Source organism: Thamnophis sirtalis, unplaced genomic scaffold (assembly GCF_051295495.1).
Source record: "Thamnophis sirtalis isolate CommonGarterSnake01/CBP01778 unplaced genomic scaffold, rThaSir2_p1.2 scaffold_1, whole genome shotgun sequence".
Taxonomy (NCBI): Eukaryota; Metazoa; Chordata; class Lepidosauria; order Squamata; family Natricidae; genus Thamnophis; species Thamnophis sirtalis.
The window spans coordinates 162,787,163-162,813,188 of NW_028261381.1; the positions used below are offsets into that span (position 1 = coordinate 162,787,163).

At 43.5% G+C, this 26,026-nt stretch overlaps 1 protein-coding gene across 1 annotated transcript in view; it reads right to left on the bottom strand.

The window, feature by feature from the left end:
• Window positions 1-26,026, bottom strand: part of ELL (elongation factor for RNA polymerase II) — a 59,339-nt gene that overhangs the window by 11,783 nt on the left and 21,530 nt on the right. Inside the window, exons 2-8 of the mRNA XM_087702246.1 lie at window positions 20,606-20,653; window positions 14,059-14,180; window positions 13,571-13,734; window positions 9,779-10,032; window positions 7,543-7,667; window positions 2,582-2,678; window positions 715-1,183 (exon numbers count right to left, since the gene is read on the bottom strand). Coding sequence (XP_087558372.1) covers window positions 715-1,183; window positions 2,582-2,678; window positions 7,543-7,667; window positions 9,779-10,032; window positions 13,571-13,734; window positions 14,059-14,180; window positions 20,606-20,653 — 1,279 coding nt within the window. The remainder of the gene's footprint in view (window positions 1-714; window positions 1,184-2,581; window positions 2,679-7,542; window positions 7,668-9,778; window positions 10,033-13,570; window positions 13,735-14,058; window positions 14,181-20,605; window positions 20,654-26,026) is intronic.

Here is a 26,026-nt window from a genome sequence, read left to right on the forward strand (position 1 = left end):
TACTCAACCAAGATCGCTGCCACTCAGCAATTATTTTTTTATGAGCCAATACTCCCCATCTTTCCCCTCTGTATATTTGCTTAGGGTCAAACTGTAGATACCTTGGTATTGTGTATCTATATTGTTTGGACATTCTGCCTTAAGCTAAACATGTCTTTTCCTGGGATTGCACAGCTGCTGTCTGATCACAGACGAAGATGTAGCTGTTTTCAAGAGCTATAGACAGATGCCACCAAAGCTCTCTCCCATGTATCCTTCTATCAGTATGTTCCAGTCATGGGTTTTGTCCCACCAAGTTTCTGTAATTCCAACTATATCATATCTACCTTCATGTATAAATAGTTCAGTTCACCCTGTTTGTTCCCCAAACTTTGTGCATTTATATATAGGCACTTGAGGTTTTGATGTCTGACTCTGGCTAGGCTTCCTATGTCTCCTATTTGGTATTTAAGTTTGTCTTCCTTGCCATCCCTCACCTCATTATTTGACTTGTTTTCTAGGGTTTTTTTTGCTTGAAATTAGCTCCTGGAGATTGGCCACCCTCCGCCCTCAATTTTAGTTTAAAGGCCTCCTGATAAGTGGAGCCAGTCGTTTTCCAAAAACATTCTTCCCAGTCTTTGTGAGGTACAGCCCATGTGTTACAAAGTCCCTTGTTGCCTTTGAATCTGACACACAGCCAAATCTGTCCGTTCCCTTCCTGGGTCCCATCCTCACCTGCACTGTCTTGCGAGGGGCTCATTTTGGAGCCACCCTTCTTTAGTTCACAGTTTGGCTTCTCGTGGACCTGTTGCTGCTCCTCCTTCCTTTCTCGCTCCTTATGTTTCTTCTTCCTGGATTTTGAGTGTGGCGCACAATTGTGTTTGCTCATCTGGGCAGGGTCTGCGGCCGACCGGCTTGCTGTCCGCCTCTCGGCCGGCTCCGACATCTCAAAGTCTTTGCCGTTGTGGTTCAGATCGTTGCTGACATCGGCAAGCGGGTCATGAGGCCTGGGTAGCTCCAGAGTGGGCAAAAGAGAGCTGGAGCTAACTGAATTAGCCGCCACCATTGTGGGCAAAGCAGTCTCCTTTCCGTTGGCAGAGTTGAGTTTGCCGTTGAAAGTGGGCTGAGTCCTTTGGGCACAGTGAGAGATCCTTGGCTTTTTGTTGGCGAGGGGGTCAATAAAGTCCAGGGGCTGGGATCGCTTCTAAGGAAATAGAAACAAGATTAGCAATCAAAACACTGTTTCAAAAGTATACCAGTTAAGAACTGGACTTATCTGAGAATAATAATTATCTATTGCCACTAGGGGGCAATGCAAGGCCACTTTTGTCTTCATTTTGCCTTTTACTGATTTTTCCTAACCAAAAACCAAAACCAGTTAAGTGCCAATAATATTGCTATTCTGGTGTTATAGTGCTTTCCCTCTGTTCATACACTTCTCTTGCCCAAACGTGCCTTTCTACAGATGTCTTTCCTTTGGCACTTGGGCAAGTTTGTAACATATGGACTAGTCAGCATATACTTTTGTGTGTACATGTGTTTAAAGCAGGGTTTTTCAAAACTTGGGAACTTTTAAGGTCTGTGGACTTTGACTTCCAGAATCCTGGCTGGCTAAGGAATTCTGTGAGTTAAAGGCCATTCGTCTTAAATTTGGCGTGTTTGAAAAAACACTGGGTATAAATTTAAAACAGGGATGTTGAAACGGAAACAAAAACTAGAACTGAAGAAGATTCTTGGAAGAACAGCAAAACATTTTCAAAGGGAAAAAAAAACCCAGAAAGTCCAGTTGCCTTTTGGAAAGCACCTTTGGGGCAACCATGACCTGGCTGAGTGAGAATCTCCATGGACAATCAGGGATGTTGAAAGCGACACTTTCCTAGATGAAAGTGCTCAACCCTTTAGCGAAATCCTACTAGCCTGACCACGACGACTTTCAGTGTCAGTCATGGAAACTTTTCTGAGCAGGGCTGCTCAAGATCTCTCCAGAACCTTCCTAAAGACTGAGCCTGAGATGGTTGCTTTTTTTAGGGGGTGGGTGGGGGAAGGTCATCCTCCACCACCAATCCCTCCTGCAAAGAAGCAGCAAGAAATCTCATGGAACATAAGAGGCAAAGCCTTTAATTCGACTCTTGACGTTAAAAAGGGTGGAGTAGCTTGGTGGTTGAGGAAGGGGGCAGCTTTACTTCCCACCCAGGAGGGAGGGGCCAATAAGTAGCTCCCTTGAGGCCTCCAGCTGGAGAGGAGCTGGAACTCACCTGTGGGCAGCCAGGAATCACCAGCAGAAGCAGAGTTACGAAGGCTTGCTTACAAACCACCTTTTGACAGTATGGGAGCTAAGAGGAAGGCAGATATGGGGTAACAGTTGCAGCACACTAAGACCAGCCAGCATGGGCTTGGAAAGCCCCTTTGCACAACTGAGAGAAATTTTTACTAGAATAAGGGTGTGTGTGTGTGTGTGTATGTATGTGTTTTAAGACAACAGCAAGACCTCCCACTGCATTTGTCTACGCACTAAGCCCTGGAATCGTCTGATCAATTTGAAAATGTTCATCCGCCTTGTATCCTGGATCTAATATGTAAGCTGTGAGAGTTTCCCACCTACCTGGGGAGGGGAGGAGGAAACGTGTGCGGTGTCCCTTGGAGGACTGGGAGCAGAATTCTCAGGGACGCAGCTGGGATTCTGTGGCTGGAAGAGTTTCCTGGGAAAAGAACAGACCAACGTTGCCTCTCAAGCAAAGCATCAATGAACAAAGCCAATGAGCCAAGAGCGAAGTTAAAACATTCTGGATCAAAGTGCCAAACATTTTTTAAACCTCAATTTAATGGTGGAAGTCATTTGTTACAGATTCTATCATCTGTCTGTCTGTCTGTCTGTCTGTCTGTCTATCATCTATCTATCTATCTATCTATCTATCTATCTATCTATCTATCTATCTATCTATCTATCTATCTATCTATCTATCATCATCTATCTATCATCATCATCATTATCTATCTATCTATCTATCTATCTATCTATCTATCTATCTATCTATCTATCATCTATCATCTATCTATCTATCTATCTATCTATCTATCTATCTATCTATCTATCTATCTATCTATCTATCTATCTATCTATCTAGTGAGCCGAGGTGGCGCAGTGGGTAGAGTGCAGTACTGCAGGCCACTTCAGCTGACTGCTAGTTCAGCAGTTCAGCGGTTCAAATCTCACCGGCTCAGGGTTGACTCAGCCTTCCATCCTTCCGAGGTGGGTAAAATGAGGACCCGGATTGTTGGGGGCAATATGCTGACTCTGTAAACCGCTTAGAGAGGGCTGAAAGCCCTATGAAGCGGTATATAAGTCTAACTGCTATCTATCTATCTATCTATCTATCTATCTATCATCATCATCTATCTATCTATCACCATCTATCTATCTATCTATCATCTATCTCTCTATCTATCTATCTCTCTATCATCATCTCTCTATCTATCTATCTAATCTATCTATCTATATGACCAAAACTCTTGTATTTATCTGCTTGTCCCCTCAGGTTATTCCAAACAATACATTATACCACAGCAATTTTTGACTCAAGCAACCTAAAATCTGATAACTTAAAGGGAGAGGGTAAAAATCCATGACCTTTACTCCTGTGGGATTGATATTTCCACGATGCTCCAAGTTTTACTCACAAAGTTGTGGGCATTGAATCCCCACAGTCGCAGGATTGTGATTTCTGATGCTCCTTGCCAGCTTCCCACAAAATCAATGGGGAAGCTGGCAGGAAGTTGCTTCCATTCCCACTGCTTTTTTGCCTTTCTGTGGTCCATCGGTTTATCAGTTTAAGTAAGAAAATAGTGACTTATTATTGAATGAGTTCATTTGCCATTACAATTATTTTTCTATTTATGATATTATTACTTTGTTATTATTATTATTACTTCGTTGTTTTGCGTGTACACTGAGAATGTATGCACTGGAGACAAATTCCTTGTGTGCCTTATTACTCTTGACCAGTATAGTATAGTGTAGTGTCATGTAGTCTAGCGTAGCATGCATTGAATTGTATTGTATTCCTATTCCATTCTATAAACTCTTCTTAGCTATCATGGGCGCATCCAGCACTGAGATTTAAAAAAAATATGGTCAGCCTAACTAATGTTTATTCTGATCATATCAGACTGTACTACCTTTCTCTCAAAGGATGACTCATTCAAGGATTGACTAGTGAACATTCAATTTTAGGCTGCCATATTTGTTTACCCTAATGCTGGATGGTTTTTCCTGACCAGAAAGTCAGCCAAGACCATCATTCTGAAGTATAGAAAGGCTTTTTCAGCAACTGCAAAAAAGAGACAAAGGTAAGTGTGCACCTGGCCAGATTCTGAGAACTCCCCACTTCCAGTGCTGTACAGGGATGTGTGCCGGTGTGCGTTGCATGCACATGTGTGCATAGGAAACTCACTAAAATGCTGCTCTTCCTCACTGCTAATTTAGCAAGAGATGGCTCAATTTCCCCCATGTGTCTGTTTCGATTGCTGTATTTTTCACTTGATTTTTCCCCCATTTTCTTTTTCTTTTTTCTTTTCTAAGGCAAACAAGAACTCTCTTTCCTTTTTCCTGTCCTGTTTGAACAGTTTCCACAGTTTGTAAACCCAGCTGGCTCGGAGGAGAGACGCTGTTGGTTTAACAAGAATCTGAACGTCCAGGAGTTTTCTTTGGCAAACGAGGGGGACTGATGGGCACTGAAACCCAACTACTGCATTATAATTAAATGGAAAATTACAAATTATACACAGACTGTATAGAATCAGGCTATGGGGGTGGAACAGTTGCATCAACTCAAGTCCTCCAGGGGAAAAGGAGGTGGTGACTTTTATGCCCCTTCCTTCTTGTATTTATTTTTTTGGCCTGTGGATAAGCAGTAACCTAAAAATAGAGCCTGGAACGGATGGAGCTGCCTGGGCAAACAAAAACGAACCAAAAGAAGCCCAGAAAGTATATTCCAGTTATTACAATTTAATTCTGTGTTTTGTCCCAAGACAAGCAAAGGGACAAGTTTTGCAAACTGGTTCAACTTCTCTTATTCTGTTTTTGATCCATTTTGCTTGCCCCTAAGAGGAATGGGGCTGTATTTCCCCCATTCTCCAAAACTGAAAATCATAATTTATCACGTCCAAGGATCCTGCAGATTTCATGCCGATTTTAGCCCTAGGTTTCTAAGCTTATTTTTCCCAGAGTTATGGAGTAGTCTTTCTCAACCAGCTGCTGAGCTTGAGAAATACTGATCCAGAGCACAATGAAGATGACTTGAGGAATAAGGAATGCTGTGGAACAATTCCTAGAATTCTTAAACCAGCACAATCTGTTAAGGAGGAAATACAGTTTAACAACAGGTTCTTGGGCTTAATCTCCATCAATCTCCATTCTGGGCTAATATAGATTCAAACTGAGGTTTTAAAGTGGTATTTCTATACCTTGGCAAAGTTGAGGATTTGTGAATTTCAATTCCCAGCATGCTGGCTAGGGAACTCCACCACTTGAAGTCTACACATCTTCAAGCTGCCAAGATCAAGAAATACTGTTCTAAAGCCTTACAGGTAGTCCTTGATTTACAATTGTAATTCAGCCTGGAATTACGATAGTAAATTATGCTTTTTAAGTGGATTACCACGCCCTATTTTGCAGTGGGAATTAAGCAAACAGTGGTCATAAAGCAAATCCATTATCCAATGGGCATTTTTTTTTTGCCAGAAGTCAGAGAAAAAGGAAAAAAACCCATCAAAAATTGTGGTAAGGCAAGCACTACCGTGTTTCCCCGAAAATAAGACAGGATCTTATTTTTTTGACACCTGAAATAAGGGCTTGGCCTTATTTTCAGGGAGATCTTATTATTTTTAGGGTGCAGGAGGTGGCGAGTGTGGTGACCTCATGGCTGCTGCTATGTTGCAATATTTTCAGGAAGGGTTTATTTTTGGGAGAGGGCTTATTTTAGCACATGCACTCAAAAGCCCAATTGGCCCTATTATCCGGGTGGGTCTTATTTTCAGGGAAACAGTGTATATATGTTGTAATCCACAGCAGAGCAATCAGCAGCTTCCAGGAAGGGCCAAATGTACTCTAGGATGGGAAATCTGTGCATTTCTAGACATTGTAAAATATAGCAAGCCAGCATGGGCAACGAAGAGTGATATCTGGAGTTGCCATCCCACAACTCCATCAAAAACAACGGCAAGAGTAAAGACACAGCAAACTTGGCTTTTGTGACTTCCACTCTTTTAAAATGATTGCTCCCCTCAAGAATATGCTTCCATAGCTGCCCCGATCCAAGAACAGAGATGAGCCTCCCTAAGGTGTTAACTTTGTGAAAGGGAAAAATATTTGTCACTTTTGTCACTCTGATAGGGAATAAGAAAACTCCTGACAATCTCCAACAGGAGATCTCAATCTTCCTTCTGTCTGTATTTGCCAGAGAATATTCTCCAAAAGCAGATCCCGAGAAACAAAACAAAACCAAACCCCAAATGAGGAAACTTATTAATGACTGGGGTGGGAGAAGGAAGTCGCCTGTGAGTGACGACTGCCATCAGCATTATACTTCTTGATTCTGCTCAGCCAGTAAAATCAAGCATGGTGGGTACATTCTGGATCCTATTGATCAAAGAGTGTCATCTTACGGGACCCAGGAAGTATCCATTCTGTTGCAATGCCTGCCTTCCAGAGGGATGTTAGCTCCCACCCTTAGGAAGTCCAGGAAATCTACTAAAATCTGGTTGCTCTCCTAGGCCAGGGGTGTCAAACTGTATTTCTCCAATATTTCTTCGAGGGCTGGATCAGCACTGAAGTTGCCCCGTGCCCCGTTGCCCCGTGCCCCATTTTTGGCCTGGACGGCCTCTTGCAGCACTCTGCTGGTCAAAATGGGACGGGGGGGGGGGGATGCAGTTTTCACCACCAGAGCCACCGCAGGCCACTCTTTTTCTATTTCCAGGCCAGCCCTGCAGGCCAGATCCAGCCCGTGGGCCTTGAGTTTGTCACTCTTGTCCTAGGCCTTGGAACAAAGTGATCGTGCTGCTCCGACCCTTTGGAACGAACTCTCCGTGGAGATTCGGACCCTCACCACCCTCCAGTCCTTCCGCGCCGCTTTAAAGATCTGGCTGTCCCGGCTGGCCTGGGGTTAAGATTGTAGCCCCACCCGAACTGTGTGACTGTTGTGCTCTTTTTTTAACATGTTGTATTGTCTACTGTTTGTCTCCCCCCCCCCACTTTTTGAATTGTGAGCCGCCCTGAGTCCCCCCAGGGAAAAGGGCGGCATACAAATAAAGGAAACTAAACTAAACTAAAGGAAACTCCATTTCTCTGGTTTGGCTTATGGATGGGATGTTTTGCTCCTTCGACTGGCCGTGATCCCTTTTTATATATATTGCTTTTTCTTTTGATCTGTAAGCCATTCCTTGAGTCCTTGGTGCAAACAGATAAACAAATAAACCTTCCACAAATTCTAACACCTAACACTGAGGTACAGTTAAACCTGTCAACTGATTGGTGCCGATTCTGAAAAGAGACCCTGGGACTCCTACCGGAAAAGGATTCTATTCAGCAGCTGCTGGTCTCCTTCTGAGTAGCCGGGCCAGTCCTTCTGCACTTCTTTGTAAAGGTAATCTTTCAGGGTGCAAGTGCTGTCTTTGGCATTTACATTCGCAACCTGTGGGATGGACGGGGGGAGGGGGGGATGGGAGAGAAGGAGTTTAAACGTGCTGGATGGGATCCAGAGAGACCAAGTATAATTGCAACCCTCTAAAAGCATCAGACAAGCACTTAATTGCACCAGGGCGGCATGAAAACCACACGTCGGTGGGGCTCTTTTTTGCATTTTGCCAAGCCATCCGTTAAGAGCAGGATTCAGCATTTTTTTTTTTAAAAAAAACTTTGCTTATGAGCCTGAAAACGTTCTAGCTCTCATGAATGAGGAACAAAAGCATCACAGTCTAATGCTGCGTTTCTTGTCTGCCTGGCAAAAGAACACACGATTTTAAGAACTTTTAACAACAAGATTCCCATTTTGAGGAAAATCCCTCGGTAATTTATTCTGCTCCTTAAATGATCTTCTACTAAGGCAGGTATCCCGAACCTTGGCAACTTTAAGACTTGTGGACTTCAACTCCCAGAATTCCTCAGTCAGCTGGCAGAGGAATTCTGGGAGTTGAAGTCCACAAGTCTTAAAATTCCTAAATTTGGACACTCCTACACTAAGGGGATAGAGTGAATATCAACCCTGATAAGAACAAAGAAGCTATAAATATACTCGTATTGTCTCACTTCTCCCGATTACAGGTAGTCCTCAAGTTATGACTGTAATGGAACTTGCCCATTATGGTCGTAAAATGAGTGACTGATCCAATTTAACTACCTTTTTTAGGGTGGTCATAAAAAGAATGTCAAAGTTAAGCAAACACCATGGTTGTTAAGTGATCCCATGGTTTGCTATAGTACAATTTTGCACAAAACAGGAAGAGCCAGCAAAACTATTGTAAAACATGGTCATGTGACCACAGGGCAGAGCATACGGCCATGAGTGTGGCTATGCTGCCAAGTGCCCAAAGTGCGATTGTGTCACTACTTTGGGTCTGAATTGTAAGTCCCCCTTTTCTAGCCTATCATAATTTTGAACAGTCATTAAGTTACTGGTCATAAGTTAAGTAAGTTACCTCATTTCTTATGTTTTCTAAAACATCACTCATATAAAGGTAAAGGTTCCCTCGCACATATGTGCTAGTTATTACCAACTCTAGGGGGCGGTGCTCATCTCCATTTCAAAGCCGAAGAGCCAGTGCTGACCAAAGATATCTCCGTGGTCATGTGGCCGGCATGACTAAACGCCGAAGACGCATGGAGCATTGTTACGTTCCCAACAAAGATGGTTCCTATTTTTCTACTTGCATTTTTAAAAAATATGCTTTTGAACTGCTAGGTTGGCAGAAGCTGGGACAAGTAATGTGAGCTTACTCCGTTACACGGCACTAGGAATTCGAACTGCCGACTTTTCTGATCAACAAGCTCAGCATCTTAGCCACTGAGCCACCGCGTCCCTATTTAACTTATCTAGTACAATGTTAAGAATCTAACAACAACCAACAATGAACAAGCATAGGGCGGTATCCTTTCGCTACGGGGATCGCTTCATTTAGATCAGGGGTGTCCAACCTTGGCGACTTTAAGACTTGTGGACTTCAACTCTCAGATGGAATTCTGGGAATTGAAGTCCACAAGTTACTGACGTTGGACACCCCTGATTTAGATCATTTAGTGAACCACCTCTGGTTGTCCTCAATGAAGATTACTGTCCTGTTCCGAGCTCTCAGCCCCAGAAAACAGTATATCACACAGGTCTTGTCGTGAAATATTTTAATGCAGGCTAGAATCTCGGCACAAAGTGAACTAGGGTTTAAGTTGGCGCTGCACGCTGCTGCCACCCAGCTGATTTTAAAGTGTTGGAACACCCTGCCACCCTCCAGCGGCTTCCGGATGCCGGGAAATGTCAGCCGTGGCCTCTCCACATCTCCATCTGCATGCCTGCTTCCAGCTCCGCCTGTCCTGCTGATTGTCATGATTCACAGTCCATGAACTTTCACACACCCTCTTAAGTCCAGTCCTTGTGTCAGCAAACCCTCCCGACCGGAGTCCCCGCTCTGCCATGTACGGCAAGCCCAAGACGGCACACCAGACTTTTGCCGTTTTGGGGCTTGATAATTATATCATTTCTTCAACATCTGACATTAAGTGCATGTAAGGTGTTTTATGACAATATCAATTTACCTGCTGCAAGAGGCTGTCCAAGGAATCCTTATCCTGCAGAGAAAGGCCATCTTTTTGCAACCTAAGGAGGAGCTCTGGTTTCTTATAAGGCTTGAGAGCCAGCAAGTGCATCACCCTATCTTTGAAAGGCCTCTGGGAGACGGCACTGTTGCCCTTCTTGATGGCGCTGGCGAGGTTGACAGGTGTTGGGCGTATCCGTGAGGGAACAGTGTCGGAAACCCCTGGTGCAGGCTTACGCATCTTAACGGTCTTTCCTATGGATTGGGGAAGTTGGGGGAAAGAAGAGAAAACACAGAAGCATGGACCTTTTGTTTTTATTCTTTTCAGGCAAAGTGAGCCTGGAATTAATATTCATATACTCAGCATACTCAACAAAGCACCGTTATTAGCACCTAAGTTACTTCTGCAGTTCTTAAGTCTGAGATTCTTTCTTTGAATAATAAATTCGGGGGTCAATCCGAATGGTGATGAAGCAAAAAAAACCAAACAAACAGATTTATAACTATTGCCATGTAAAGGATTAGCTCCAAAGTAAGTAAGTTACAGCCAAACCTGTAAAGGCTTTGTGAGTCATAACCACTTGTTTTATCTCTTGAAAAGGATCAGGAACCAATGAAGCTGTTGTAACATGAGAGTCACATCCTCGAAGTGGCCTAGTTTCAAGTCAGCAGAAGTTTCTGAACCATGTCAAAGGTAGTTTTTCTTAAAAGCATATATATTTTGCTTTTGGGGCTAATGCAAATGTCACTATGGCTATAAACCCCTTTCAAAACTCTTTATAGGTCATGCTAGTGGTGGGTTCCGGATCCTGTTGCAACCAGTACAGTTGCAACGGGGCTCGGCGCCCCCCACATGAATGCACGCAGCACGCACGCACACAGGCGCAACACATGCATGTGTCATTACCTCTTCTGACGCCTCCACGATGCTCCAGCTGCTTGGCAGAGCGTTGTGCAAGCACCATGCGCTCCGTGCGCGTAAGCGCCGAAGAGCTCAAATACAGGTAAGGAGCTTGAGAGGGCGGGTGGGCCCTCCAGACCACGGTTCCGGAATGGTACCTGGTGCTCCGGGCAGGCACCGATATGCCCGCACTGGGGCATACCACCTGCAACCCACTACTGGGTGATGCCCTCTTAGGCCTTCCCTCTATTACTAAGTACTTCCACAGAGTTCAGCTATCTGTCACAAATGCTGTAATTCTGATTGCTACACACAGCAGGAAGGTCAATTCAGCAACCAGCGTTGTTCCATTCATCTCTTATGATTAATACAATACAGGACTGCTGGTCCCATTCAGACACTGGCATATATGCAGCCTCTCCATTTGTCATAATCTATTGACACTTATTCTTTTTCTGACTGCAGTAAACAGTGTAGTCTGTTCTTCTACTTCATGCGGGTAAGTCCTCACTTCACAAAGCCTGCTTTAAGATTTTTTTCCTCCATTAGGCAAAGCTGCTGAGATGCAGGAGGCTAACTCTAGCCTTCCCTTATCTGCTAGATTACAGTTCTCTCAAGGCAACTGCAAAGACTTCAGATCCCAAAGGATCACAGAATCCTGGAGTTGGAAGGGGCCCCTTTTAATTGGAAACAGGAATCTAAATTGTAACTTCTTAGATAGGTAGTTGTCCAATCTTCAAATAGCCAATTAAGGGGAGCCTCCCATCTCTGAACTTCTCTCCTATTTCTTTCTCTCATCTCTTTCTCTCTCTCTCATCTCTCTCTTTCTCATCTCTCTCTTTCTCTCTCTCACAGCCCCTCTCTCTTCAAGTCAGTGGTATAACACCTGTGACTGTAATTGTCTTGCCAAGATTTTGGAAGTGGTTTGCCATTGCCTCTTTCCTAGGACTAAAAGTATTATGATTGACCCAAGGTTACCCCGGGGTAATTGTGACATGAAGATAAAGTTTGTCTTTGATTTGGCAGTTTCAGCACAGATCCTAGATTGTGGAGCTTTATAAAAGGCATTTGTTTTAGAAAAAACGAGAACATATTTCCAGATACATCTTGGGTTAAAAAAAAAAAAAGCTCTACTGAGGCCAGCTTCAATTAACACAGTAAAAAAAAAAGTCAGGAGAAACACATCATATCCAGGAAGGCACACTCACGTGAGAGGAGACATTTTCTCAGTCCAACCTTATGATTTAATTTAAGGCATGTTAAGTTTCCTATACACCAGCAAGTCAACCTCCTCCTCAAGCTTCTCTGATAAGGATTGCTCCAGCAAACCCCTTGAATTTTTCCCAGAAGAACAAACCACACTTCCTTCCTGAATGCTTGACTTTTGGTCTGCTTCAAATGTCTAACTGACTCAGAAAATGATGAGTCAGGGTATCTTGCCAACCACAGCCAACAAACCCCTACAGCTTCTAAGTTCAGATTCGCTGACGATGAGTGGGGAAAATACTGGCCAAGTTATGATCTGGGGAACATCTCTCTCTCCTTGGCTCAAAGAAAAGAAGGCACCAAAGGTCAGAGATGATACACCTAGTGCAGGGTGTCAAACTCAAGGCCCAGGGGCTGTATCCTGCCTGTGGGGTCCTTAGCTCAAACCCGCGGGGCTGCCCTGGAAACAGCAAAGGATCGGCCCGTGGTGCTTCTGCTAGCAAAAACGGGCTCCAGAGCTCCATTTTTGGCTGCCACGGTCTCCTGCAACCCTCTGGTTGCAGGAAGCGATGGCAGCTGAAAACTGTTTTCGCTGGCAGAGCGCACAGGCCACCACAGACGTCCCCCCCCCCCTGATCAAACACACCCCAGATGCAGCCCACAATGAAATCGAGTTTGACACCCCTGATCTCGTGAATGTGTGAAGGGCAGCAAACGCTGTGTTGCTGCCCTCTAGCCACTTTGGGGCTAATCTATCTGATCAGGTGGTTCTCAAAATATTATATTGAGAAAACTTTGTTGGAAATGCTCTAGGTCAGGGATGTCAAACTTGCGTCGTCATGTGATCTATCACATCCCCCCCCCTCGCTAAACCGGGCGTGGGTGTGGCCAGTGTGCGACGCATCCGGGCCGCGGGTTTGACACCCCTCCTCTAGGTGATGAATGGGAATCTGTGCATGACTCTGAAACTTGGTCTTGATGAAAGGAAGAGTGGAATAGTGGTGGGCAAGGAGCAGTCCACTGGGCCAACAATCTAACAACCTACCAATCTGGATGCCCTCCAACTGTGTGGACTAATGCCGACATTCTCCAGTCAGCATGGCCATCATGGCAGAGAGTCGTGGCAGGGTGAAAGGCTGATTTAACTGTTTGTGTCTCTGCTATTTGCTACTCAATGCACTTTTCCCTCCTGTTTTTAGACAAACCAAAGGATGCATGGTGCTGGATGCCTCTAAATCAATGTTTTTCAAGTGTGGCAGCCTTTAAGATGCCTGGACTTCAATTCTCTGATTCTAGCTGGCTTGAGAATTGAAGTCCATGCATCGTGAATTTGCCAAGTTTGAAAATCATTGCTCTGAACCAGGGGTCTCCAACCTTGGCAACTTTAAGCTTGGCGAACTTCTACTCCCAGAATTCCCCAGCCAGCAAAGCAAAGCTGGCGGGGGAATTCTGGCAGTTGAAGTCCTCCAGGTTTAAAGTTGCCAAGGTTGGAGACCCCTGCTCTACACAATCACAACCAGCAAGGATTCTGCAAGTGTTGTTTAGGAAATGTCTGTAATCCCCAATGCCACCACCGATTAAATGGCTATATATGCAACTTTTCACTCTTCTAAAACATTTCACCGGCCAGGTAGGTGTTGAATTCACCTGCATTCTTGTGCAAAGCACGAAAAGCCCCAGACTTACCAACGTAGCGCCCTCCAGGTTTGATGACAATGGCACCCCGGCTCCGTGTTTCCTCTTCCACCAGGGCCATGCTCTGCTTTGCCTTTTGGTAGGATTCGTCGGTGGCGCAGACTGTGATTTTGTCCTGGACGCTGCCAAGGCAATCCAGCTGAATGTTCCCATTGCTGTATTTAAAAAAAAAAAAAAGGGGTGGGGGGAGGAAGTCAGAAATTAAGCTTTTGTCACAATCTCTCTCTCTCTCTTTTTCTCACCATATATCCCACCGAAGGTAAATTGTTTTGACCCCAGGCTCTGTTGCCTTCTGGGTTGCCAACTTGTATTATTCTCTAGTTCACTAAGCCCTTTGTTCCAGGGGCCTGCTTGGTACCAGGTCATGCATGATGCACACCACACTCTTTTAAAAGAGGCGGGTCAGGCTTTGCAGGGGAGAGCGCATAGGCACGTCTACGTCAGGAAGCAGCTCCTGCAAACACAGAGCATTTCCTCACCTGGACACATACTGCTGGATGCAATCAAAACTCCCCTGAGGGCTGTCCTTGCCAATATTAGAGAGATAAAAGGAAAATGTCCGAACTCCTGTTGGGCAGTCTGGTCTCGGTATTGAGATGTGCTGTTTTAGAAGAATAGGAAATATAAATATCTGTCCCGGCAAGAAAGATAAAAACAGGTCTGAATTCCAATGAAAGAAAGCACAGCCAATTATGAGGTCTAGTTAAATCAAAAAGATGGGAGTTAGTGGGGATAGGAGGAAAATCCGGTGCGCCTACCCAGGAAAGAGAGGCAGCCTTCTTGAAGGACCTAAGAAATGAGAAGGTGGTTTATTCCAGGTGAGATATCCACTCGGCTAAGTTAACACTCCAAATTTCAGAGCCTCAGGTATAGTGGGGAAAAATAATAGAAAATTTCTATTTCTTTTTTGTATGTATTTTTCTTGTCTGTCTCTCCCCTACTTTTTCCTCCCAGGTTGTTGTTTTATCCCCCTCCTATACAGGTGATCCTCAATTTACGATCACAATTGAGCCCGACATTTCTGTTATTAAGTGAGACATTTGTTAACTGGATTTTACCCCATTTTCTTGCCACAGTTCCGTTAAGTGAATCACAGCAGTTGTTAAGTGAATCTGACTTCCGCATTGACTTTGCTTGTCAGAAGGTTGCAAAAAGGGGAATCCCAGGATCCCAGGACACTGCAACCATCATAAATATGAACCAGTTGCCAACCATCCGGATTTTGATCACGTAACTGCAAATGTTGTAAGCTATAAGTCATTTTTTTCCCAGTGCCGCTGGAACTTTCAATGGTCACTAAATGAACTGTTGTAAGTCAAGGATTATTTGTAATTTTTTAAAATTATAGGTAAAATTTACATTAAAGATATCTGCCATTCTTTATACAAAAGTAATTGTTATATCACTTTGTTTGTTTGTATGTATGTATGTATGTGTCTCTGTGTGTGTGTGTGTGTGTATGTGTATGTATGTATGTATGTGTGTGTGTGTGTGTGTGTATGTATATATATATATATATATATATATATATATATATGTGTGTGTGTGTGTGTTTTCTGAGGTTTTCGCGGGTGTTAGTATGTAGGTCTCTAGTTGTTCGGGTTTTCTCCCGCGTAGAATTGGAGATGTCTTGGCGACGTTTCGACGAAGTCACATTCGTCATCTTCAGGCTGCTGCTGACTACTTCAGGTTTGGTGTTTCCACTACTCCTGGAAACACCAAACCTGAAGTAGTCAGCAGCAGCCTGAAGATGACGAATGTGACTTCGTCGAAACGTCGCCAAGACATCTCCAATTCTACGCGGGAGAAAACCCGAACTAGAGACATAGACATATATATATATATATATATATATATATATATATATATATATATATATATATATATATATATATATATATATATATATATATATATATATATATATATATATAAATAACTAGAAAATAACATCTATTTTTTAAAACAACTGCCAACTGTAATATCTTCAAATCTTGATAAAATTATAGTTAAATAAAAAAAGCCACAGAGATAATCAGAAGAAGAGAGGTAATACCAGAACAAATAAAAATCAATAAATAGGAGACGAAGCAGGGAGAATAAAGCATATGGTCAGCACAGCCTCTCTTAAAAGAGAAAAATGATAAAGAAACAACTGGAGTCCATGCGAAAGAAACTCTTGGGATGAGAAGTTACACAAACTTAAATCCTTCAAAATCCTTATTCTAGTCTGTGGTGGGTTCATAGAAGGGGCTTCTCCAGATCAGTGCAAGGAAAACTGATCCCCCCATGAAATTAACCAAAGGCAATGGCAGAGAATTAAAAATCCTGGGGTTCTATAGAGGCTAAAACTCTGCTCTAGAAGCACTTACTGCTAAATAAAGAAGTGGGGATTAGAAGTGGCTCACTACAATTCATTCCAGAGTGCTAATAAATCCAATGGGTTGCATATAGGTTCTTGCATAGGTTCTTGCATTCATGCAGGAGACAAAAAGAAATTATATACACCAATTAGGTTCACGGCTGTTTGTCATAAGCTTTGTGTAATGGGTGACATCATGGACACAGGTGTCATAAATTGCCCCCCTCCCCCAGATAACCACACCAACATTTACATGCTCGATCATGAAAAATAAGTAAAGCATTTAATAAATAAAAATCCCCCCCCCCAAACACTTGGATAGAAGACGACGAAAAAAAAAATCCTGTCAGGAAACAGCTTTCTGCCTGAAAAAAAAAATTTATCTACATTTTTTTTTGTTTCTAAGTATGAATACGAGCGAAAAAGAGTGTTCCGGAAGCCTCTCTTCGCCTGGCACCCGTACCTACGAGCGCTTTTGCAGAATTTCTTTGACAGATCGAAAGCCACAGGTCCTCTAAGGAAATGCAGCCAAGCGCGGAAAGGGTCACCCCTGCACGCTTTCCAGTCACACACACCCCCCCCCCAATTAACGTTTCTGTTCCAGGCAAAGCCCGTTGCAGGGTTAGAGCAGAGCGCATCTCTCCACCGGTCCCTGGGAATTATTATTGATGCCAGACGCTCGAGGGCCTCTGGGCCTCTCTGCCGATGCAGCAAACCCTCTGATGGCAGACTGAGGCTGCTGCTGTTTATTCCTCTGGACACCACCTGCCCTTAAAAATAGAAGGAGCTGCAGCTGCTGGTTTTGCTCCCTGCAAGCAAATTGTTCGAAACAAAGATAACACCACCAAAATGAGACGATGGTTAAGTTTCGGCCAAGTATTCCCAAGAATAGAATAACGGCCTCTCTTTTTTTGCGGGGGGGGAGGGGTTGTTTCTGAGGGAAACTAATACCTGAACTGAGGGGATTTTCAGAAGTAATGAAAGAAATGTCTTCTGTGACATTTATCTAAGCTTTTCAACTCGAGTTGAGGCCCCCAAATCTATTACCTCCCACAATTCCATTTGTTACTTTCCTGAACTCTTCAGATGGGCCTTATTTATTCTCTCAACTTCTCCCGCCTGGTGTGCTAGAGGATATAGATTTCTATAAGCTAAAGGATTGTCAAGCAGGCTTCGTCTAAAAAATAAAAAAAGGCTCAGAAAGGCATTTCTCTATTTAGCATCCGAGTTCAGTGGCAGCCCTGATCACTTGTGAATATTGACCTTTCGATTGTCTATTCGTGAAGTCTGGGAAAGGCCCTCGGGACAGGGGTCTCCAACGTTGGCAGCTTCAAGACTTGTGGACTTCAACTCCCAGAATCCCTCAGCCAGCGTGCGCTGGCTGAGGGATTCTGGGAGTTGAAGTCCACAAGTCTTGAAACTGCCAACGTTGGAGACCCCTGCCTGAGGGAAGGAGGCATTGAGAAAAGCCGGTTCTACTAGAAAGTTCTACTTAAAAAGACCAACTGTCTGGACCTTTCAAAAGCTTGGAAGATTTACACCTGAAGGATACCCTCAGATATGCAGGCTTCAGCTCCCAGAACCCCCAACAATAGCCGTGGTGGCTGGGGAATTCTGGCAGTTGTGGCCGACACAACTGGAGGACACCCACACTGACGTAAGCGAGACCTGTGATGGCGAACCTTTTAGACACTGAGCGCCCAAACTGCGTGCATGTCCAAACTGAAAGGTTCATGCGCACGCACAAACACATACATGCATGGACACATAGACACATGCATGCGCAGGCGCATGGACATACACATGTGTGGACATGCGCGCAGGCACAGCAGAGACTCGAAGACCAGCTGGCCGGCGGGAAGCCAAGCATCCCAACACGGAGAAAAAGGCAAGATCTTTTCTTTTGTGAGCTTTGTTTCTTCGTTTGCAGGGAAACAGAAGCTCACAAAAGAAACACCACTGAGAGCTGACCTGGGGCGACAGCACGCATGCCAGCAGAAAAGGCTCTGTGTGTCCCCTTTGACACGTGTGCCACAGGTTCGCCATCATGAACCTAGACAGTTTTAACTGGAATCAACAAGGCTGCATGTGGGCAGGGCGATGAACAGTGGCCCAGGAATCATGATAGGTACTGTTGTCCTCCAAGGTGACAAAGTTTACTTCCAGCCAGCTCTACTTCAACCCAAGAACAGTAACAAAGAAAACACATTTAGAGCCAAGCTGGCAAGCTGTTCACTGTGATCTGTTGGATCAGACCAAGGTCCATTATGCTACCTCTCGCAAACAGCTAGGAACTACAAGCCTGGAAGGTCAAAACCTCTGCAGAGTAGAACATCAAACACCTGCCTGTGCTCAAAGTCGGATTAATAAGGTAGACTGTCCCTAACCAAGGAGTTTTGTTTGAAAAACGTTTTCATCCGTGGGAACAATCAAGACGCTCCACAAACCTGCCCAATGAATTCAGCAATGATAAAGACGGGTGGATATATAAATCTTTCTAAGAGCATCACCGAGGCCCTTTTCTTCCTCTTTTAGGCCTCTTTTAAAATTGTTAAATGTTTTTAAAGCACAACACACAGGCTGAAATGATGGATGACGCTTCCCAATGACTCTCGGCCTCCCAGGGAATGAAGGAACAAGCAGAACAAGCATTCCTTCAAGTTGCACAGAGCAACACAATACTATTCAGGGTGTGCTCCCTCTACGGCTAATAGATGGCTGCCTTTTGCAAGGGTTGCTTTCCCATCTTCCCAAACCGCACAATCAGATCATCCAGAGCTGCTTCAACCAAACCAGTTTCCTTTCTTTGCTTCCCTTCTGGCCTCCTTCTCAGGGAAGTACAATTGATTAACTGCTGACAGAGAGGGGCAAACAGGGGTCATATATGTCTGCACTCATTCTTCTGAGCCCCACTTGGCAGAGCTCTGGGTTCAGCCTGCCACCCAGCAGTTTCTCCTTTTAGGGAGGCCAATTAACTCCTGTCTCATTCACCTCAGGCTAGACCATTACAGGTGAGCGACTGTTCTTCCAATTCAAAAGCTGGGCAGCTTGGGGTTTACATCCATGGTTAAGTGTCTACTCAGGTTCACAGATTCGTCCCGTCCCCCCCCTTCCTCCATTTACTACTGGTATCCGGACCACACAGTTTCATTTTAACTGTAGCACTGCAGAATTTGAAGCAGATAAGCTTAAAATAGCAGTCAGCAATTTTGACAGTCTCTGGGTTTCTGGATGTGAATCCCTCCCATGTTTGGCAAGATGTTTACCAAGAAAAGCTGCACCAGGCTATGACCTGTGTATCCATCACTGCATCTTGGCTCTCAAGTGGTCATACTAAATGATTAATGAGAGCCACAAAGGAGGAGCAGCAGCACAATTTGGATCTTTGAAAGTTCTTCTGGATTGGGGACACCTCAACCATCTCAAAAGCTGCCAGGTTTACACCTATACAATGAACGCTGCATTGTGAGTGAAGAGGCAGTAGGAAACCACATGTTACTGGGCAAAACGTTTACAACCTTTCTATGCACAAAGTAAGAGATTAGAATCTTCTTTGGTCGCCTCACCGTCTCCCTGTGCGAGGCCGAGGGAGGTAACTATGGTAGGAAGAGATGAAGGAAAGTCCCTTTCACATATTATTTCATTACCTCCAACCTCAGCAGTTTAACTGTGAAAACCTATGCAAAGTCATGTCATGTTTTTGAGATTCTCTCTTACAATCTTAAAAAAAAACCTCAACTAGCTGCTTCATGACAGATTTCCTGCTAAAGCAACTATTTACCATATTTTTCGGAATATAAGATGCACCTTTCTCCCTCAAAAAAGAGGGTCTTATACATTGAATATAGCATTTTTGGCTTACCGAAACCCCCCTTGCAAAAATAGAGGATTTGGGAGGCTTGCAAAGTGTTCATGAGGGCTGGGGAGGGTAAAAATGAGCAAAAACTGGCTGTTCCCCCCCCCAGCCCACAAGAGCACTCTACAAGCCTCCCAAAGCTGTGCATGCTCCCCCCCCCTTTTTTTTTTGAAAAAAAAAACGAGGCATGCAGAGGGTTTGGGAGGCCTGCAGAATGCAAAACCCTTTTTTAAAAAATTTACCTCTTCAAAATTATGGTGTGTCTTATACTCTGGTGCGTCTTATAGTCCGAAAAATATGGCACCTTATTGTCTATCTAAATTGTTGAAGTTACTTAGCAACTGCAAGCCCTATATTATTTCTGATTAGAGGTGGGCCCATCCTTAACAAATCTGGGAAGGATCAGTGTTTACTGTGATACAGATTTACAACCAGTGGAACTTTTAATATTTGAACTGTAACATTAAAAAAAAAATATAATTATTTATATGAGTATATATCCCAAGCTAAGTAGGAAGTCCACAATGTGTGGACTTCAACTTCAGACGTTCCGGTCATTATGGCCATTGCTAAGAGATTCTGGAGTTGAAGTCCATGTATCACAAGATTGTCAGAATGAGAAACACTGGTTTAAATTGTTTATTAATGCATACTATTTAAATAGTGCAGATATATTTGTCTAGTGTTGCTCTCTTTTATTACATTTTAACAGTTTTAATTTGTGACATGGATTTTAAAAGAAAAATACAAATGGGCTTTCAAACATCCAGTAGATATTTTAACCATCAAGCACAATCCTTCAACTTACCCCTTGGCTTCCTTGAAACTGGATTGATGGCTTCAAACCCACAGAATCCTAGACAAAAGGGGAAAAATATAGATGAGTCACAAGACTTGCTAAGCATTAACAGTGATGTTATTCCCTTTGAGCTAAAGCAGACTGAATAATAGATTGGACAGCTATAAAAAAGACACATTCTATCAATTTTAAGAGCTTTAAAAATCTATTTTAAAAAAAATGTAACTGACTTCTGTTTGCCATTGTTATGGGTTCATGTATCAGCCACAAAAACCAACAGGGACTTTCATGTACAAAGAGATTTATTCTGAAATATCAACTGCCAAAATAAAGCAGTAGGGAAGGGATGCATTTTCTTCACACTCCTTTCCAGTATACCTGATTGGCTGGCTAGGGAATTCTGGGAATTGAAGTCCACAAATTTTCAGGCTGCCAAGGATGAGAAACAATGAGCTAAATCAGAGGTGTCAAACTCAAGGCCCAGATCTGGTCAGGGTGGGTGGGGCTTAGATCTGGCCTGGAAGCAGCGAGGCCTGTGGTGCCTCTGGCAGTGAAAATGGAGCTTGCGAGGGCCCCGGGAGGCCTTCCCGAGCTCTTTTTTTGCTGGCAGAGAGTTGCAAGAAGCAGCTGCAGGCGAAAACGGAGCTTGTGAGCCTGTTTTCGCAGGTAGAGTGGTCAGGCCACCACAGGTGCCCCCAACACGCATGATGTTGAGCTGGCCACGCCCCTGCTGCCCCCCCCCGCATCAAACGCAACCCTGATGTGGCCCTCAATGAAATTGGGTTTAACACCCATGATCTAAAAGGAGACTGCCCTGATTCCCTATACTTACATTTATATTAAAGAAGCTACCCATTGCACTATAAACCTACCACCCAACCCCCCCAATTGGTCACTAAAAATCATTCTCAGCCATTCCCATTTAATTATTTTTAACATTTAGCTTTGCTCCTTAAGATCTGATAGGGAAAGGATGCTCACCTTCTCAGAGACTGACTTTCTTAGTAGTACCCCTCCCCCTGCACCATCCTGCCCCCTGAGGAGAGATGCGTCCCCCCCACAAACTGTTGATGTTTCCAGAGTTGACAAAGCAAACCTCTTTAAGGCAGCATATGAACTCATTCAACAGGTTAACAGGCTTATTATTTACAGTTTTTAGCAGTTTTATCATTAGTTTTAGGAATAGATTTTATCGTTTTATTTATGCTTTATTTCGTAAATTGAAGGTTTATCTCTAATCAGAAGAGCACGCCTGTATACATTTTGATAACTAAAAACTCGACATTTGCTCTTATTAAAAGAGAAGCAAAACATTAGCAGACAGTTAGAACAATGAAGCAGTGGGACAACTTGCCTCCAGAAGTTGTGAATGCTCCAACATTGAAAGTTTTAAAGAAGAGATTAGATAACCATTTGTCTGAAGTAGTGTAGGGTATCCTGCCTAAGCAGCGGGTTGGACTAGAAGACCTCCAAGGTCCCTTCCAACTCTTGTTATTCTATCGTCTACTCAGCCTTCAAGGACCAGGGATTTTTTCTCCCTACATCCAGCTTCTGAATAAGAAGCAGTTCTGGGCTATTAGGCAGAAAGATCAGAAAAAAAGTTACGTAAAAAAAATTTTTGACTAGCAACTTTGGCAAAAGTACAGGTAGTCCTTGACTTAAAAGCATTCATTTAGTGACGGTTCAAAGTTACAATGGAACTGAAAAAGTGACTCATGACCCATGTTTCAGATTCAGACGGACACTACAGCAGCCCAATTGGTCCTGTGATTAAAATTCAGATGCTTGGCAACTGGTTCATATTTATAACAATTTCAGTGTCCCTTTTGTGACCTCTTGCGACCTCCTGACAAGCAAAGTCAAATGAGGAAGCCAGATTCACTTAACAACCATGTTACTTACTTAACAAATGCAGTCATTCATTTAACAACTGCTAGCAAGAAAGGCTGCAAAATAGGACAGAGCTGACTTTAACTATTGTCTCGCTTAGCAACAGACGTTTTGGGCTCAAGCCGTAAAGTCAAGGACCACCTGTGTTTTTGAGGCTACTTTAAAACTAAGACCAGGAAGGACGATCAAATCCACGATGCAGCACCACCTCCATCAGACTTACTATCTACCAGCAGCTCAGCAAGGCTCAAGGGAGTCGAGACTTTCTGGCTTCATTAGGAGCTCCTTTGGTTATGCCGGCACATGGGTCCCCCTTGAGATGCTGCTGTAGCACAGCAAAAGAAGGGAGCTGGCAGGCTTGCTAGGAATAGAGGCTTAAGTCATCGAGTGCTCTGTCGCTGCAAGATAATAGTGATGATTTCCATAACTGTAGGAGGGGAAAAAACCATCACTAGAGAGGCTTCTCTTTTCTCCCAGAGAAAGAAACCACAGAACCGTCTCCGTCTCCGTAAAGGCTAGTTATCTCTTCTAAATTTAAATCTAGAAGCCAGTTGACATATATTCATTGACCAATGTCCAGCCTGCTCTGTTCCTTTTGCTGACGTCTCCCAGGAGGACACCTGATCCAGGTCTGGAGCACATATAAGGCCTTCAACCACACCACCAGGAATCTGGGATAGAAATAACACTGTACCTCCTATCACGGTGTGCTAGCAATCATATATAAAAGCTCAAGTATCTCCCAACCCCCCCGGTTGCCTAGTAACTTTCAGATTAGGGACCTCTTCCTCCAGTGCACTTTATACGAGGCTCACTCTGAAGACAACTTGCACTGTAGCTTCAAGTGTCCAAAGGGCAGCAGTCCATCTGCTAACTGGGGAAGCAGATTTAGATATGGACTGCTGATGCTATACAGGAACCACACCGACTATTTTCCTATTTTCTTCCTGGTCCAAATTCAGAATGCTGCTTAATACCTCTGAAGATACACAGTCCATCTCTGGGATTACTTACAGGACTATCTCTCTGGACAACAATCAGTTTGTCTTGGGTGTTCTTGCAAGGAAGGATCCGTTGAGGATTCCTGCCCAGTATGAAATGAATGGAGTGGGGGCTCAGGAAGCTGTATCCTCACCAGCCATCCCCATGCTTTGCTTTCCAAAGTACAAAATGTCCTGAAGCTCCTGACTTTCAGGAAGACTTTTAAGAGTTGGCTATTTCATTAAGTGCTGGCACTAATTAGCTTTTTTTGTAGTTACTTGATAGCAGAAAATATTTGTAGTCTGTTAGTTTGCAATTTTTCTATTACCGTGTGCAGATTTGCTAAATGTATGTTTGTTCAGTTTTAACCTGCTTTGAATCTAGAGAAGTACATGAGATATAAAAGGGGGCAAAAATAAACAGATAGCTAAATTAGACATCCAAGTATGAGGTCACTGCTATAGCAATAAGCACTTAGACTTATATGCCACTTCACAGTGCTTTATAGTCCTCTCTAAGCAGTGTTCAGAGTCAGCCTATTGCCCCTAACAATCAGGCTCCTCGTTTTACCGACCTCGGGAGGATGGAAGGCTGAACCAACCTTGAGCCACTCAGAATCGAACTCCTAGAGTAGGCAGTGAGTTAACCTGCAGTACTGCATGCTAACCATTGCACCACCAGGGCTCTTCTATACCCCCATAGTGGTTTCGTACATAATTACGTGGTCTTACTTATCTTCTGTCATGTTCTCGTAATACATTAAATAATAAACAGATAAAATTCTCCGTCTTTTTCCCCTCCGCAGGCTCTGCCAAGGTGCAGCTAATGAAGAATGATAAGGCAGAGCTACGACAGGAGGGAAGGAGAAACCATTGGCAGAGATATTCCAGGCTGTGAAGATACAGTTTTTCCCTCCATGCATCAATAAACTGTTTGGTTCTTTGGGGGAACAAGAGAGATTCAAAATATCCAACAGGCTTCACAGGGCGTGCCAGAGAAGGGACCCAGAGGAGAGAAGGCGTGAGGTCAGATGGCAGGACAAGAGCATACTTACTAATAGGCACCCTGGTTGCTCATCAGCCGACAGCAATCACACTGCTGAAGTGGTAATTAGCCAAGCTGCAGCATTTTCCACTACATGCAAATAGGAATAGCTGACAGCTTAGGATACCCGGATAATCTTAATTTAAGAATGAGACTAGATAAGATGGGCCAATCTAGAGGAACTCACCAAAAGGTATCTGCTTACACATGCCAAGTATATATATAGACTTTCTTGCACTGAATGCTTCATTCATGAGCAGGGAGTAAGCCAACAGGGCAAGAAAATGGCAGCCTTCTTCATCCCCTTTTCATAACTGATATAAAGTAGGATAAAGACATGTGATTTTTAAATAAGGAGAATCTATTCTTGACACTTTTTAACAAGAGCAGTCCTAAGAAAACAGAGCAAAGGAAATGTGTTACTAATAGCCAGTGAAATGCCTTTGGTAAGCCACAAAGTCAATAGCTGTACGCTAACAGCTAGTATTTTCAAAGGTTTGTTTTGATTTTTAAATAGAATCTATCTGTAACCCTTGAACAGAGTCTAAGTAACCTGCAGTAGATCAGCAAAACTTTCTAATTCCAACAATCTTAACAGCAATAAAAACTTCTCAGTCCTAGCATCATATAAACATTATTTTTGAAACAGAAAACTTGGGGGACAAACAGGAATGGATTTTTATGAGAAAAGACTTCTCAACTTGACTCCGGCACTGATCATACATTTTGGACTGAGCATATGGTCAAGGACACAAGATTCATTCTCAGGGTGTAATTGCTTATCTTGCACCTGCTAGGAATTTTGGATCTCAAACACATCAACACACCTAGTTGCAATCTGCCTGTGCTTAACAGCTTCAACAACTGAATTAGCATAATACTTTGAGGCAAGTAAAAATCCCCTTGCCTTTTTTTTAAGCAACAGTAGTTGGCTTACATTGGATTTGCAATGAAATACTGCTCCACGTTTTCTCCCCATAAACAGTATTACCAACCCAAATATTCCCCATTTAATTTTTGTTTCCTAAACAAGTACTCTGTGAATTTTTTAAATCTCATTCTATTATATTGAGTAAATAATGAAAGCCGGCCAAAAATGCTGAAAATTGGTCACATGACCATGGGACACTGCAAATGGCCAGTTGCCAAGTGCCCCGAATGGAACACGTGACTGCATGCGTGTGTATGTGGTCACAGTTGTTGGAACTTTGAAAATGAGTTGTAAGTAGCTCTGGGGAGGTACATTGTAACTTTGAGTGGTCACTAAGCGATCAGTCATCAAACAAGGACTACTTGTATATCAATGTGTGTGCCTACTTAGTCTATAAAGTTGCAGTCCCAAGTGTCTCCTAGGTGTTAGGTTAGCGAAGCTATTTTATTAGTTCAGAGTTCTACTGGATCCAGATCCCACTTTTCTGTTTCTCCTGGAATTCTGAAGTAATCTGCTTCTGAAAGCTGACATTTCTTATTGCTTATCTCATGTAAGAGGGAGGCACAATTCTCAGTGGTTATAGA